The sequence below is a fragment of the Castanea sativa genome, chromosome 1, assembly GCF_040712315.1.
Source record: "Castanea sativa cultivar Marrone di Chiusa Pesio chromosome 1, ASM4071231v1".
Lineage (NCBI taxonomy): Eukaryota > Viridiplantae > Streptophyta > Magnoliopsida > Fagales > Fagaceae > Castanea > Castanea sativa.
The window spans coordinates 49,337,169-49,350,864 of NC_134013.1; the positions used below are offsets into that span (position 1 = coordinate 49,337,169).

General features: G+C 34.1%; 2 protein-coding genes across 2 annotated transcripts; both read right to left on the bottom strand.

Moving 5' to 3' along the window:
• Positions 1–6,273: 6,273 nt before the first annotated feature.
• LOC142628864 (MDIS1-interacting receptor like kinase 2-like) lies at positions 6,274–7,861 on the bottom strand. The gene is made up of 2 exons (XM_075802901.1): positions 6,976–7,861; positions 6,274–6,759 (listed from the first exon to the last, which is right to left on the bottom strand). Exons 1-2 carry the CDS (start codon positions 7,859–7,861, stop codon positions 6,383–6,385), a joined length of 1,263 nt encoding a protein of 420 aa, XP_075659016.1. The 3' UTR covers positions 6,274–6,382.
• An 890-nt stretch (positions 7,862–8,751) lies between these two features.
• Positions 8,752–13,117, bottom strand: LOC142623600 (transmembrane ascorbate ferrireductase 2). Its single transcript, XM_075797376.1, has 4 exons — positions 12,653–13,117; positions 12,488–12,536; positions 9,363–9,562; positions 8,752–9,242 (listed from the first exon to the last, which is right to left on the bottom strand). Exons 1-4 carry the CDS (start codon positions 12,794–12,796, stop codon positions 8,937–8,939), a joined length of 699 nt encoding a protein of 232 aa, XP_075653491.1. The 5' UTR covers positions 12,797–13,117; the 3' UTR covers positions 8,752–8,936.
• Positions 13,118–13,696: the final 579 nt, after the last annotated feature.

Genomic DNA, 13,696 nt, shown 5'->3' on the forward strand with positions numbered 1-13,696 from the left:
AACAAGTTTTGAATATACTTGAGACTTATGGCAGGTGCTCGGGTCAACAAATCAATAAAGCAAAAACCACCATCTTTTTTAGCAAGTCCACCTCTGAGGAAGTCAAAAACCATATATTCCTATCACAAATACAGAAATGACAAACACAAAATGACACCTAACAATGAAATAAATTGTAAATAATAAACATTCATTACTGAAATTAAAATAAAAAATGTAAAACCAGATTCACAGATTTGGAAGAGGACATGAACCAAAAAAAAAAATGGAGAACTCAGAGTCTAGGACCACCAAGGCTCTATTTTCAATCTCCTACTCGGCCTTTAGGCTAAAGCCCAAGCCTGACATGAACACGACCAAGAGTTCCTCCGATCATCACCAAAGGGCCTCTCTACCTGTCTCGGACTAAACCTCGCACATCTCCGATCTAATCTCCGTGCTTCTTTGTGATAAACAACAACCACCACATGATGAGAGTGAGGGTAAGGGTGGGTCAATAAGTGAATAAGAGCAAGGGTGACAGTGACTGGGTGAGACCGTGAGGGGTGGCTGAGAGAAAATGAGAGTGAGAGTGAGTGAGGGTGAGGTAAGAGAGGCGGTTGAGTTGAGAGAGAAATCAGAAATTGGAACAATAGGGTTAGGGTTGTGATATATATATATAGAGAGAGAGAGAGAGAGAGAGAGAGAGAGAGAGAGAGAGAGAGGTGAGAGAGGCGGCTGAGTTGAGAGAGAAATCAAAAAATGGAATGATAGGGTTAGGGTTGTGAGATATATATATATATATATATATATATATATATATATATATATATATATATAGGTAGGTAGGTAGGTTTTTTTTTTGCAATTTTACCTTTAGGCTAAACAGGTTGGGGTCGGGTCAGAGTCGGGTTCGGGTTCGGGTTCAGCCTCAAGTTCGGGGCAAGTATCACCAAAACCCACACCCAACCCAAACGTGCTAATTCAGGTTTTATTTTCTCAAACGCAAACCGACCATATTGTTTCATGAGTCGGGTTGTTATTGTCATCCCTAGTTACTATAGCACTTTTAGATATAACAAACTTATGTAAGCACTAATATGAGTGATTTGGATAAAATAAGTAAAACTAGTCTCTTTTTCTATTTTCCACTGACTGATATAGTTGCTCTTAATAGACTTTATACAAACACAAGCGTAGCATAGTGTCATAGTGATAAAGCCGTGATGCATGAGGGACAGACGAGAGCTTGTAAAAAGTCTTTAGATTTGAAAGTGAGAAAGTGAGAGGAATCTATCTTCTTGTTGTATGGAATCTTTGAATTTATGACCTCTAATTAAGTTGGAAAAAACTTTTACTTTAGTAAAAAGCAACGCAATTCTTCTCGCCGTGTGGATTCTTTGTATTTGCAAAGAAAATGTGAGACATGCATGTAAAAAGCTTTTGCTTTTAGCAATGACAAAGGAGCAATTCTTCTCGCCGTGTGGATTTTTTGTCAATCCAAAGAGAATGCGAGACAATTAAAAAAGCTTGGATAAGGCTTTTGCTTTTAGTAGAGAGCATTTTTTTCTCTCCGTGTGGAGTCTTTGTATTTGCGTAGAAAATGGCTTGGGAAAAGCTTTTAGTTTCCAAAGTGAGAGCAATTCTTCTACCGGTCTGGCTTCTTTGTATTTGCAAAGAAAATGTGACACAATTTATTTTATGTTTAAAAGTTAATGTTACCCAGAACCATATAGTCTAGGGTCTGTTTGATTGTGTTGTTTAAACAATAGTCTTTGTTGTTTAAACAACATATCACATATTGTCACAATATTTTTTCACCTATACGTACTTTCACAACACTTAAATAACGTTATCAAATGAGCCCTTCATGGCATTGTGTGATCTTCTTCATAAAGAATTACAGATCTCAAATCTCCCTCTCTACTTGTAACAATTGAATAATGAAAAAAAATATAAAAATAAGAAAATCAATTTTTTTTTCTTTTACGATTATTATTATATAACTATATGTAACCCGTGCATACGCACATGATTAATGAATTGTAGTAGTGCTATTGATGTTAGTTTGAGTTATTAAATATATAGGACATTAGTTCGACCAAGACATTTGGAGGTACCAAAATGATTTTTCCTTGCAATTTTAATGAGTCAAGTTTTTCTTTACACTACTATTATGTATATAAATTTGAAAATCACTATGGACACTACATATATAATATCAATTCACTATCACTATCTGTGAAATTCTACTAAATACAACACAAAATGGATCATGAAATCTATTATCTCAATTACAATTTGCTACGTTCAAAATCTTCACATACAAAATATCTAAATAGAAATCGTTTTAAAAAATATAGTCATTAGTTCAAAAATAATGGTAATAATAACAGAAAAAATCTAAACAATTTAATTTGTATGAAAAACTAGAGAAAATTTTATTAGAATCAAAGCTTAGAGAAAATTTGATTAGAATCAAAATTAGATTTTGCCTTTGTTAGCTTTTCATACAAATTAAATTGTTTAGATTTTTATTTGTTATTTTTTTTTTTTTACATAAGTTTATTTATATTGGACTCCTTATTTTCTACCCTGAATTAACTTACTTTGGCACAAAAATTTTAAAAATTTAGATTAGATGGGACATGTAGCGCAAAATTAAACTCTAATTGAAATCTAATTTTTACACTAACTTAACTCACTTGGCACACAAATTTAAAAGGTTAAATTAGATGAGACACATGACGCAAAATTTAACTCTAATTGAATTCCAATTTGAAATTTAATTAGATTTTCTCTCTACTTTAGTTATTAATATATATATATATATATATAATGCATATTTAATTTGTCAGAAAATCCTAATTAAATTGTAAAAATTACAAGGAAAAATTTAGGTTAAAATACACTATTTACCCCTAAAGTTTCAAGTGAATACCTCTATTGATCCATGAAGTTTAAAAAATTGGAGATTGCTCTTACAATTACCTCTCCAATGGCTCTTTGATTTTTCATGTTCTTAACCTTAGAAAATGACTTTAGTTGTGTATTTTTTTTTAATATAATAAAGTTGCCACATGGACAAAAAAACGCCACATCATTGTTTTGTTAGAGACATAAGCTAGAGAATTAACAAAAGTTAGTGGAGGGATAAATTTAGACTTCAGGGATTAATAATGTTTACTTGACACTTTAAAGACCAAAAATGCTCACTAAAACTTTAGAGACCAATAGTGTATTTTAGCCTCCCCCACACCCCCCCCCCCCTCCACACACACACAGAGAATTAAACCTAGTATAACTTTACAACAATTAAACATTTTTTAGACGGTAGATTTCTAAAAAATTTAATGGTTAGAAAATGTTAACTATCTATGTCATTATTAAAAACTAGATAATTTCTTGCGCGATGTGCGAGTACTTGGCAAATTCATTTGAAAATTTTTTTTATATGTTTTTTAATACCTATGAATTTAATTAGTCAAATTCATCATGAATGAGAGAAGAAGAAGAAGAAGAAGTATCAGATCATTGTAATCTAAAATATAGACACACACATATAACGATAATTTTAAAACAATACACCAATATTGGGAATTGCACAAGCATTTCACTAATTCAATTAGTATAAAGTTTTTTCCCAAAAACATTATTTCAGCTAAAAATTGAAAACTAACAAAGCCAGATAGAAAAACTGTCTCTCACTCACAAGGTTTTTTTTTTTTTTAATCAAAAAAAGGAGGATCGGATGTACTCACAAGTAAGACTCTGCTAATATTGGTGGAGATTAAGCACAAGAGATCCGGTGCAATAACACACCCACGAGAAATGTAAAAGTTAATAGGGTAAATAAATAAATAAAACAATACAATTAACTCTTACATTGCGGTCTGCCGTTTATTCTAAAAAAAAAACTCTTACACCGTGGTGTGATAATAGCACTAGATCCAAATCCAAGATATCCATACCACGGATCTCAGCCTTGTCAGGCACTTCCTTTTCTATCTTCAACCAATTGTTATGCAATTTGGTTTAGAAAAATGACTTGTTCCAGAGTTTTCTTGATATATTTGTTAATTTGCTGTGGTTTTGGAGTTAGTATTTGAATTGTAGGCAAGGGTAGGGTAGGAGATAATCCTTTTCAAAAAAATTGCGACAGAGAGGAAATTGTTAGGTAGTCATGTTAGAGATACCTCTATGAATTTATTAGTCAGTTTTAGCTTAATTCTTCAAAATAACGATGTATATCTGTATTATTTAAAAAACAATGCATATTTTTGGATTTTGAAGCTGCTTTCATTAAATGATAGGCTCTATAGAATTGAGATTGGAGAAAAATGGTAAAGCTGTGTTTTCTTCTATTCAAGTGACTTGGTCTACTCTCACTTGTGCACAGTGTGCATTTTTCTGAACCTTTTGTAGCCACTCTTGGCCTAGCCACTACATTCACAATTTTGAGGCCCCTGTTAAATTTTTATAAATTGTAGTGTGAATTTTACTTCCTGAGCTATAATTAACTGAATCCTTTTATGAAAATATCTGGTATCATGGAAAATTTTTAGGTAGTCCCGGAGTATAGTGAAATGGTGCTCCCTCCTCTCACATTCATGGTGGACCCCATCATGAATTTAATGAACGGACCCCACCATGAATGTGAGAGGAGGGAGTACCATTCTCCGTGCTCCGGGAGTACCTAAGAATTACTCCTGGTATCATATCTGTTTCTAGTAATTTATGAAGGGAAGAGTTGCCGTTGGATGAGTAATCTACTCACTCTTTTAAAGGATTTATTGGCCTTTCAAAAACAAAACAACAAAAAAAAAGTCACACATTAGCATTCCTGGAAAAATACAACTTATTAGGACATCCTGGTGATGTCGTAGGGGGAACAGTGGTTTTGGGTATAAAAATAAAACAAAGTTACAAAACCATTATTCATTGATCCGCCCCTTTTAGCTGATTGGTCCTTACTAGTGTTATTTTCCCTCCATGGATAGCTTTTTTTATCGCACCTGCTAAAGATGGAGGCATCAACGACCTGCAAGCAATCAGAAATTAGAGTAGTAAAGGAAGCCATTATAAAAGCCTTTATTAGCTACGACATCATTAACAACCTTGAAATCAATTGTGATTTCTGAAAGTATAGATAGCAAGCGGAACCATGTTCTGCTACGCCTAAAGGTTCGGTTGGACACAAGATGCAACACCAATATTTTTAGAGAAATCACAAATCAATTGCCCTACTTTAAACTTTTTATTCAATTATAAGAGATTTTACCAATTTAATTAACTGAAACTCAAAAATTTATTGCTTTTTCATTAACAATTAAACCATTATATTTATTTATAGCCTTTATTATGCTTTTATGTTCGGTTATGTATAGGAAGTCATGATACAAATTCCTTCACGTCCGCTAAAATCCAATTACTTAGAGCAAACATATCAGTCCATGTAAAAATTTCCTCTATTTTACACAAAAAACCCCTTTTAAAATTTTACACATTCACTTTTACAAATTACCCACATCAGTTCATCTATCCTACTCCCTCTATTAATTAAATAATAATTTCTTCACTTTTTTTATTAATTCCCTCAACTAACCTACGCGCGTCTTTATTTCATTTCTTCTCTTCTTCAGTTCTGATTAATTTCTCTCTCTCTCTCTCTCTCTCTCTCTCTCTCTCTCTCTCTCTCATTTCTTCTCTTCATTTCTCACTCTCTCTACCCAGATCATCTCTCTCACTCTCTCTCTACCCAGATCAACGATCGATCCTAGCTCCGATCCAGCGCTCCGAGTGCGATCGCGAGCTCCGATCCAGCGCTCCGAGCGCGATCGCGAGCTCCGATCCAGCGCTCCGATTGCCAATCCGCCAGCTCCGATCGCCGATCCGAACTCCGATCCAGCGTCCGCCAGCTCCGATCCACGGCAAGACCCACGAGCTCCGACCAGTCAAGCACCGATCTACAAGTCAAGCATCGATCTGTGGTTGTTTGTGTATGTCTGTGTTTTTTTTTTTTTTGAGCAAAGTATATCTCTGTATTCAGTGTTGAGAAAATGGAGTCTGTTGAGAACGGATCAGAGAGAGAAAAAAAGGAGCGAAGGAGAAATGATAAAATATTGTTTACCCGAGCTACAGTAACCGTGTATATTTACACGGTACTGTAGCTCGGGGATGAGTTTCCACATTTTTACCCAGTTTTAGATACACTGATGTAGCTCAAAATGTGTAAAATTGAAAAAATTTTGTATTATACATGATTTTAGATACACTGATGTGGATGCTCTTAGTTGCTATTGATGGCATAATCCATTTTGCAATAATATAATTAAATAGCCATAGCAAGATCCAAAAGAAAATAGATTACCCACCTTCTTGGCATCACATCTCTAAACCATTCCTAATTCTTGTCTACCAAATATATTTCTTGATTCATCAACTGCTGCATTGAAATTGCATAAAAGGGCTTCGACAATGGTGACCTTCTAGCAAGAAATTCTTGTGTAACATGTTTCATTGTGGGGCGAGATTTAGGATCGGAACGTAGGCATGCCAATGCTAGCGTTACAACTAAAACCACGCTCCGAGCAATACTTTGGTTTATATGAGGTGAGAAGCATGGGTCTAAGACATCTTTCAGCATCATATCTCGGGCAGATGATGATGCTAATGAGGAAATAAGCTCTCCTGGATGCCTTCCCATAATTGTTTCTAGTACCACTACACCAAAACTATAGAGATCGCATTTTTCATTCACAACCATGGTGTAGGCCAATTCTAAAACATAACACAAAAAAATGTGAGCACAACTAAACTACTTGAAAGTAATAAGTAACCTCTTAGGAATGTCCTACAATAGTATGACAATTAAGCATACACTAAGGAACATATCACCAATTTGATATTTCTAATAAATATTTTAGCATATGATCATTAATTAATCTATTGTTTTTTAATAGTGTGAATTTGTCCATATAGAAACAAAATATTCACTTGGTGCTATATATCCATAGGTGCCAGCAAGTGTGGTTAAATTAGAGGAATCAGGACTTAGGATTCTAGCTATGCCGAAATCTGCAACAAAAGCCTGCAATTCCAAGTTCAATAAAATGTTGCTGGTAGTCATATCACGATGGACAATCATTGGGATGCAATCATGATGCAAGTAAGATAAAGCATGTGCTACTTCTTTAATGATGTTCACCCGCTTCCAATTTAATTCCTTAGCTTCAACATCATTGCTTAGGACAATAAATAAGCTTCCTCTTTCCATGTATTGATAAACTAGAAACATGCATCGTTTGTGTAGACAAAATCCATAAAGCTTCACAATGTTACGATGACGAATTTGAGACAAGACTTTGGCTTCATTCTTGAAACTCTTGTCAAAAGCTGGATCCTCAGCTTCTAAACAGTGAAGTTTTTTTAGGGCAACCACTTTTCCACTAGGTAAATTTGCTTTGTAAACACTGCCATAGCCCCCGGTTCCAATGCAATATTTGATGTCAAAATCCTCAGTTGCATTAATGATGTCTTCATATGCAATATTTCCATCATAATTCCATATTGAGAATAAATCTCCATTCCTTGATGGTTTAGACTCGTGCTGAGTGTTTCTAGTTACCTTACGGCGTCGGCAATAAAGGAACACAACTACAAGTAATAAGAGTAATAAGAGGCTAAGTGTAATGGAGACGAGAAGAATGATTGTGACTTTCTTAATCTTTGTGGAGCCAACAATGGTTGAGGGGGATTCGGCAGGGGGATATTCAAAGTAATCGTAAGTAAAGTTTCCATCTTCCATTCCAAGTCCTTCAAGAGGAGAGGGAGGAGGACTAGGGGGTGATTCAAAGTAATAAGGAAAGTATACATCTGCCATTCCAAGTCCTCTAGGAAAGGGAGGAAACTATTAGTCTTCCTTATGTGAGTCTCGATATATATATATATATATATATATATATATATATATATATATATATATATATATATATATATATATGATTTGCATATTATGTCATTTGATATGATTTGCTTCACCGTGTCATCTCTTTATCAACCTTCAACCCTTATATTTGGAATGAACCTAACTCGTTGCCCATTGGACGCATCCCTCATGGTTGTATTCTCCCCTCTAGAAGGACAAGATGAGTAGATGACTCTATCGACACGCACAAGTTGAGTTATAAGGCCTATTAATTCAATTGACTTGACTTGAGTTTACCTTGACGAAGAAAAATACCATAGTCGACTCAACCAGTCACAGTTCAAATTTAATTTGGGTGCTTTACAGGATAAGATTAAGCAAGATACACAATAAAGAATCACTAATCACTATCCACAATTTTTGACGGAGACTAACGAAGGATTGAATTGAATAAAGTTGAACTTAAAGAATTGAATTAAACGAACATGGAGATATATGACTAAATTGAATTTTAATCAAATTAGCAAACCTGTGCAATGCATAGGAATAGCTACTGGATAAGTTTCAAGAAAAAAAAAATCATTATTTTTTACTTATAGTAATAAGAAAAGATGCATGAAATTAAAAAATATATATATAGGAAATTAAAAGAAATAGCACAAAGTTGTATTAGTTAAAAAAAAGCACTTTAGGTTCAAGCAACTTGTGTTTTAAGTGACTTAAATACATTTTTTTTAGTAATGGTCTTATACCACACACACACACACACACACACACGTAACTCTAAAACAATTAACCACCAAAACACATGTTTTAACACTTTAGGATAATCACTTAAAAAATGATTAAGGCAAACCAACACCAAAGCAATATCCCTTTTAAAACTTGTATGAATACACAGATAATAACTGATGTTTTGTTACAACAGACCAATACATCCATTTGGTGACAAGAACTGCCCCTGTAAGTAAAAGTGAATAAAAATACCTCTTTGTCACTATTACGAATCATATAAACATACAAATTGTGCCTACTCTGTTGATCTCCTGGGAGCATCACCTTTTCCATTGGCAGGAGTAACAACTGCAAGAGTAATAAAACCACCCAGTACAACTATCAAAATACCCAAAGAGTTGACAAGCAAAGCCTCCGTTGAATATCGTGATATCACTTTATTGGTTTGAAGAAATGTAACCTTCTCCAAAATACCAGTAGTAGCGGTAACAACAGCAAGGGCATATATATAAACTCCAAAGAACACATGCCATGGTAGCAGTGCTGCTCTGCTATTTCTTGAGCCACCAGGATACCAAAAAGTAGCAAATCCAGCAGCCCACTAAGCAAAAGAAATAATCAAAGGAAATAAGATTATTGTGATTGCAGAAGCTAAGTTCGCAAGAAAAATAGTATACTGGTAATGAAAAAGAGGTCAGAACTCAATATCATGGAAAAAGACCTGAATGCCAAAGAGGAAAAGGCAAGCTAAGCCCAGCCATGAATGCAGGCTGTAAAAATTGTCGATCCCCTTATCATTGTGGAACTTTAGAGCAGCCCATACACCAATGATGCTTAAACAGAGAGCAATGAATTGTAATGCGAGATGAACTAATTTTTTGAAGCTTTTCGTTCCTGAAACTGTCTTGTATGCAAGCATGGCTGCAAAAACCATACAAAACATTTAAAACAAGAGAATTCTTAGAAAATCAACATTACAGAAGTGTTTCCTTTCAGAAACCAAAATTTGTTCACGGCTTCACACATTTAAAAATGCCTACTTTTGACCAAAAACAATATTCTAGTTAATTGCCACTTCAGTACTTTTCTAAGGCCAGCAAGCAAGACAGAGACTAAATAGAACTTGTCCTGTTCTTCAACAGAAAAATAAAACAAATGGAAATGCACCAAAGCACAAGATGCAAGAAGAATTACAAGCTGCTCTCAGCGAGGGAGAGAGAAAGAGAGAATATCTATCTACACTATCAAACATGAACAATCATTCAATCATTTAATTTAACAAATTCTTATTAACTCAAATAATCAACTAGGAAAGCAGGAGAATCAAAATCTGGGACGTTATAACTTATATGGTAACTTAATAATAAAAAAAATGTCAAAATGCAAAACTAACCTCTTAAGTTTCACCTTCTGTCATTTCAGTTCTTTTAAGTTTGAGTTTTGTCATTTCAGTCCCTAAGTTTTAAGTATAGTTAATTCAGTCTTCCGTTAGTATTCTGTTAAGTATTGCCGTCTACTTACCAAAACGATGCCGTTTTGGATTTTTTTTTTTAAATTTCTTAATTTTAAAAAACTGAAAAACATTATTTAAAATTTTTGAATTTAAAAAACTAATAATAAAGAGAAAAAAAAGAAAAAAAAGAAAGAAACTAAAGGGCTCAGGGGAACGATGTTGTTCCCCTAGCCCACTGAATATCAAAAATCATCCCCACCCCCACCAATACCCTAGCAGTCCGTGACCTGAGAAATTTAAGGGACTGAAGGAGAAAGAAAGAGGGGGAAAGAGAGCAGTGTAGGTGACACAGACCATGCTGTAAACATCAAAATAACAAAGATTGCAATTATAGAGAGCAATGTAGGTGATTCATCACAATGTTAGAGATCCAGTCAGCATGCTCTAAATCCAAGCTAGCCGTGCTCTGTACTCTGTAGGATGAAAGCTCCTAAAGCCCAATCAAGTGGAATATTTCCCACCTGATTAACAACCCCAATCCTGGTCAACCAAAACTCCAATCAATATGAGTCAACTTACTGAAAACATACAACACAAATGAACACAAGTGGGTCATTAAAGGAGCATAATCTACCCAGTGGTAAAGCCAAGAAAGTATCGGTGGGGTGGGGATGATTTTTGATATTCAGTGGGCCAGGGGAACGATGTCGTTCCATTGAGCCCTTTAGTTTTTTTTTTTTCAAGGAACATTTTTCAATTTTTTGAAATTAAGAAATTTATTAAAAAAAATTAAAAACATCCAAAACGGCATCATTTTGGTAAGTAGACGGCAACATTTAACAAAAGACTAACGAATGACTGAATTGACCATACTTAAAACTTAGAGGACTAAAATGACAAAAGGTGAAACTTAGAAGGTCAATTTTGCATTTTGGCCTTAAAAAAATCACTCAAATTGACTATTAGGCAGGGATTAACAGTTGGTTTCAAATTTGATATAAGGAAGCCAAATCAAGGAGATATTTCAATGAACAAGCACTATATGTTGTGTTTTGTGTGGACTGCATGTCTTGCTGGCTAATATGTTTATGAAAATATTTCTTTAAGCCCCAAAATTTGTAAAAATAAAATTTCTTTTGTCATTTCCTAAGTCTGCATCAAGGAAAAGTGGAAAATAGACTTGCTCACAGTAATCTACCATCTCATATTCTGCAAACACATCAAAGTGAAGCATATTCATACCACCAATCATTACAACTATAACTCAGCATACAACAATAACAATATCATCTTCTTCTCATAGTCAAGATATTTACAGATAAAGATAGTTACCTATCTATAAGTTACATAACTAAATAAGGCCATGAACTTGAAAACCAATATGTCAACAGAACACAAGAAGAACGGCATTTTCTACATCCATGTACAGAGAAAGGAAGGAATTACATCTCAATTTACAGTCTCTCTTTATTCAGAGACAAAGCAAAGTCATACATTTTCACCCTAAGATGATAAAAACTTCCATCCAGCAACGCATACTAAACAGAAAATATCAGCTTCCGTTAGAACCAACCAGAGAATATTAACATATTGGGAAAAATATATCACAATGTTGTATTAGTAAGTTATAAATGCATTAGTGAATCTTGAACCCATGAAAACACCCACTCCACTTCATCCTAATTGAGAGAAGTGTCCTCTAAACTAGAGCACATTTCTTAACTTTACCAAGGCATGTTCAACCTGTAGGTCCCTAACGTGGATGGCAATCCCAGCTAGGGAGGGTGGTGATAATAATTGCCAAGCAGTATGTCTGCAGAAAGAATAATGGGTTTATGAAACAAATGAGAGTCTGTCTATTTATAGACTCTCTATGATAGTTACAATGGCAGAGGGGGGATTTGAACCCCAAAAGTCTCCATCGAAAACAACTAGGAGGTGCCAGTAGAGCTACAAGGCTCTTTGACATTTATAGACTCTCTTATACCTCTTGATGGTAGACATGAAAAGATATATCTTATCTACAAGATACAATCGTTTTATAAAACACTGATTGAATAATTCATACCGATATGCTTATGAAGCAACACCATCCACCAAGTGGGTGTCATTGTATATGAGAGGGAGAACCATATTATGGTGTGATCACACATCACAACCATACACTAACAAAAACACCACTATAGTATGAAGGCCAATAATCAATTCAATGCAATTGAAATTACACAATAGAAACACGGTACTCTTTCTCGGGAAAAAATGTACCATACATTCAAAACAATTTATTAGCAAGTTAAAATCAACCAAAGAATACATTCAAAACAAACAATTTATTGCTAACTGGGAAGTTAAACAAACAAACACACACACACAAAAGGGCAATTAGAATTCACCTTCGCCATTTAAAAGTATGAGCCCAATCACCATTAGAACAGGATGGACCTACAAAATCACATCACAAACAATTAACTTCTACCAAAAAATAAAATAAAAATAAAAAACCCATCAAAACCCAAAATTTAATAAAATAAAAAGAGAGAGAGAGAGAGAGAGGGTACGTTGAAAATGAGGTCCTTGTTATCGGAGATAAGAGCCAAGCCTCCTCTGTAATGGAGGTTCCAAGTCAGCACAAGAAGGGCGACTATCACACCGATCACTCTTATTATTGGGAAGATTGGGAACCGGACCACTGGAACCGCCATTTTTCCTTTTATAACCGTAGAGATAGAGAGAAGAAGAAGAAGAAGAAGCAGAGTAGTTTTAACGGCGCGATCTAATGGGTGGTATTGTGGTAAGAAAAGAGAAGAATTCAAAATGAGAGGAGCATTACGTGGGGTGGGGGGTTTTTCTGGTTTTGGGATTTGGATATTTATGAAGTGGGAATCGGAGAAGAAGGGTATCGGAGTTTCAAAGCTTTAACGGCAAGACTGATAGATTGATTGATTAATGTCAGTAAAGTACACGGAATAGTCAAAACCCCATGTTGGCTTCTCACTTTCTATTGGTTCATCTGGTTGACCTTCAAATCTTATTAGCCCAAAAATAAATAAATAGTAATCTTTCCTTCTTCTTTTTTCTTTTTTTTTTAGAAACAATAATCTATAATTTATGGTTTATGGTTTATCTTCTTTTTTTTTTGAGAATCTATGGTTTATCTAATTGATTTGATCATTTATGGAATAAAGTTTGAAAATATTATGGTTGGTTTGTTAAAAGGATTAAGTTTCCTAAAAATGTTTCAAAATGAAAAATAAAAGATAAAGTTTTACTCTAAATTAATTTATAAGACCAAAATAATAAAAAAAAAGGACAAAAAATTTAGGGTCTTGGTTTGAAGTAGGTTCTTAATCCCAACTTTTGGTCGGGAGTAACAACATGAAATTGGTTCGCTTTTTTATGAAATATATATTTACTTAAGGTGTATGTAGTGTTTATCTAACTACTAAAAATAAGTTTTCATTCATAAGTGAAATTTTGAACTTGAAAAAATTTATTAAAAAAAATGAGTATTCATGGTTTAATTTTTAAAGACAAATATAATGAATATGCTATTATTTTTTTGTTTTTCTTACGCATGAATGATTTTTATATTTCATATTGGT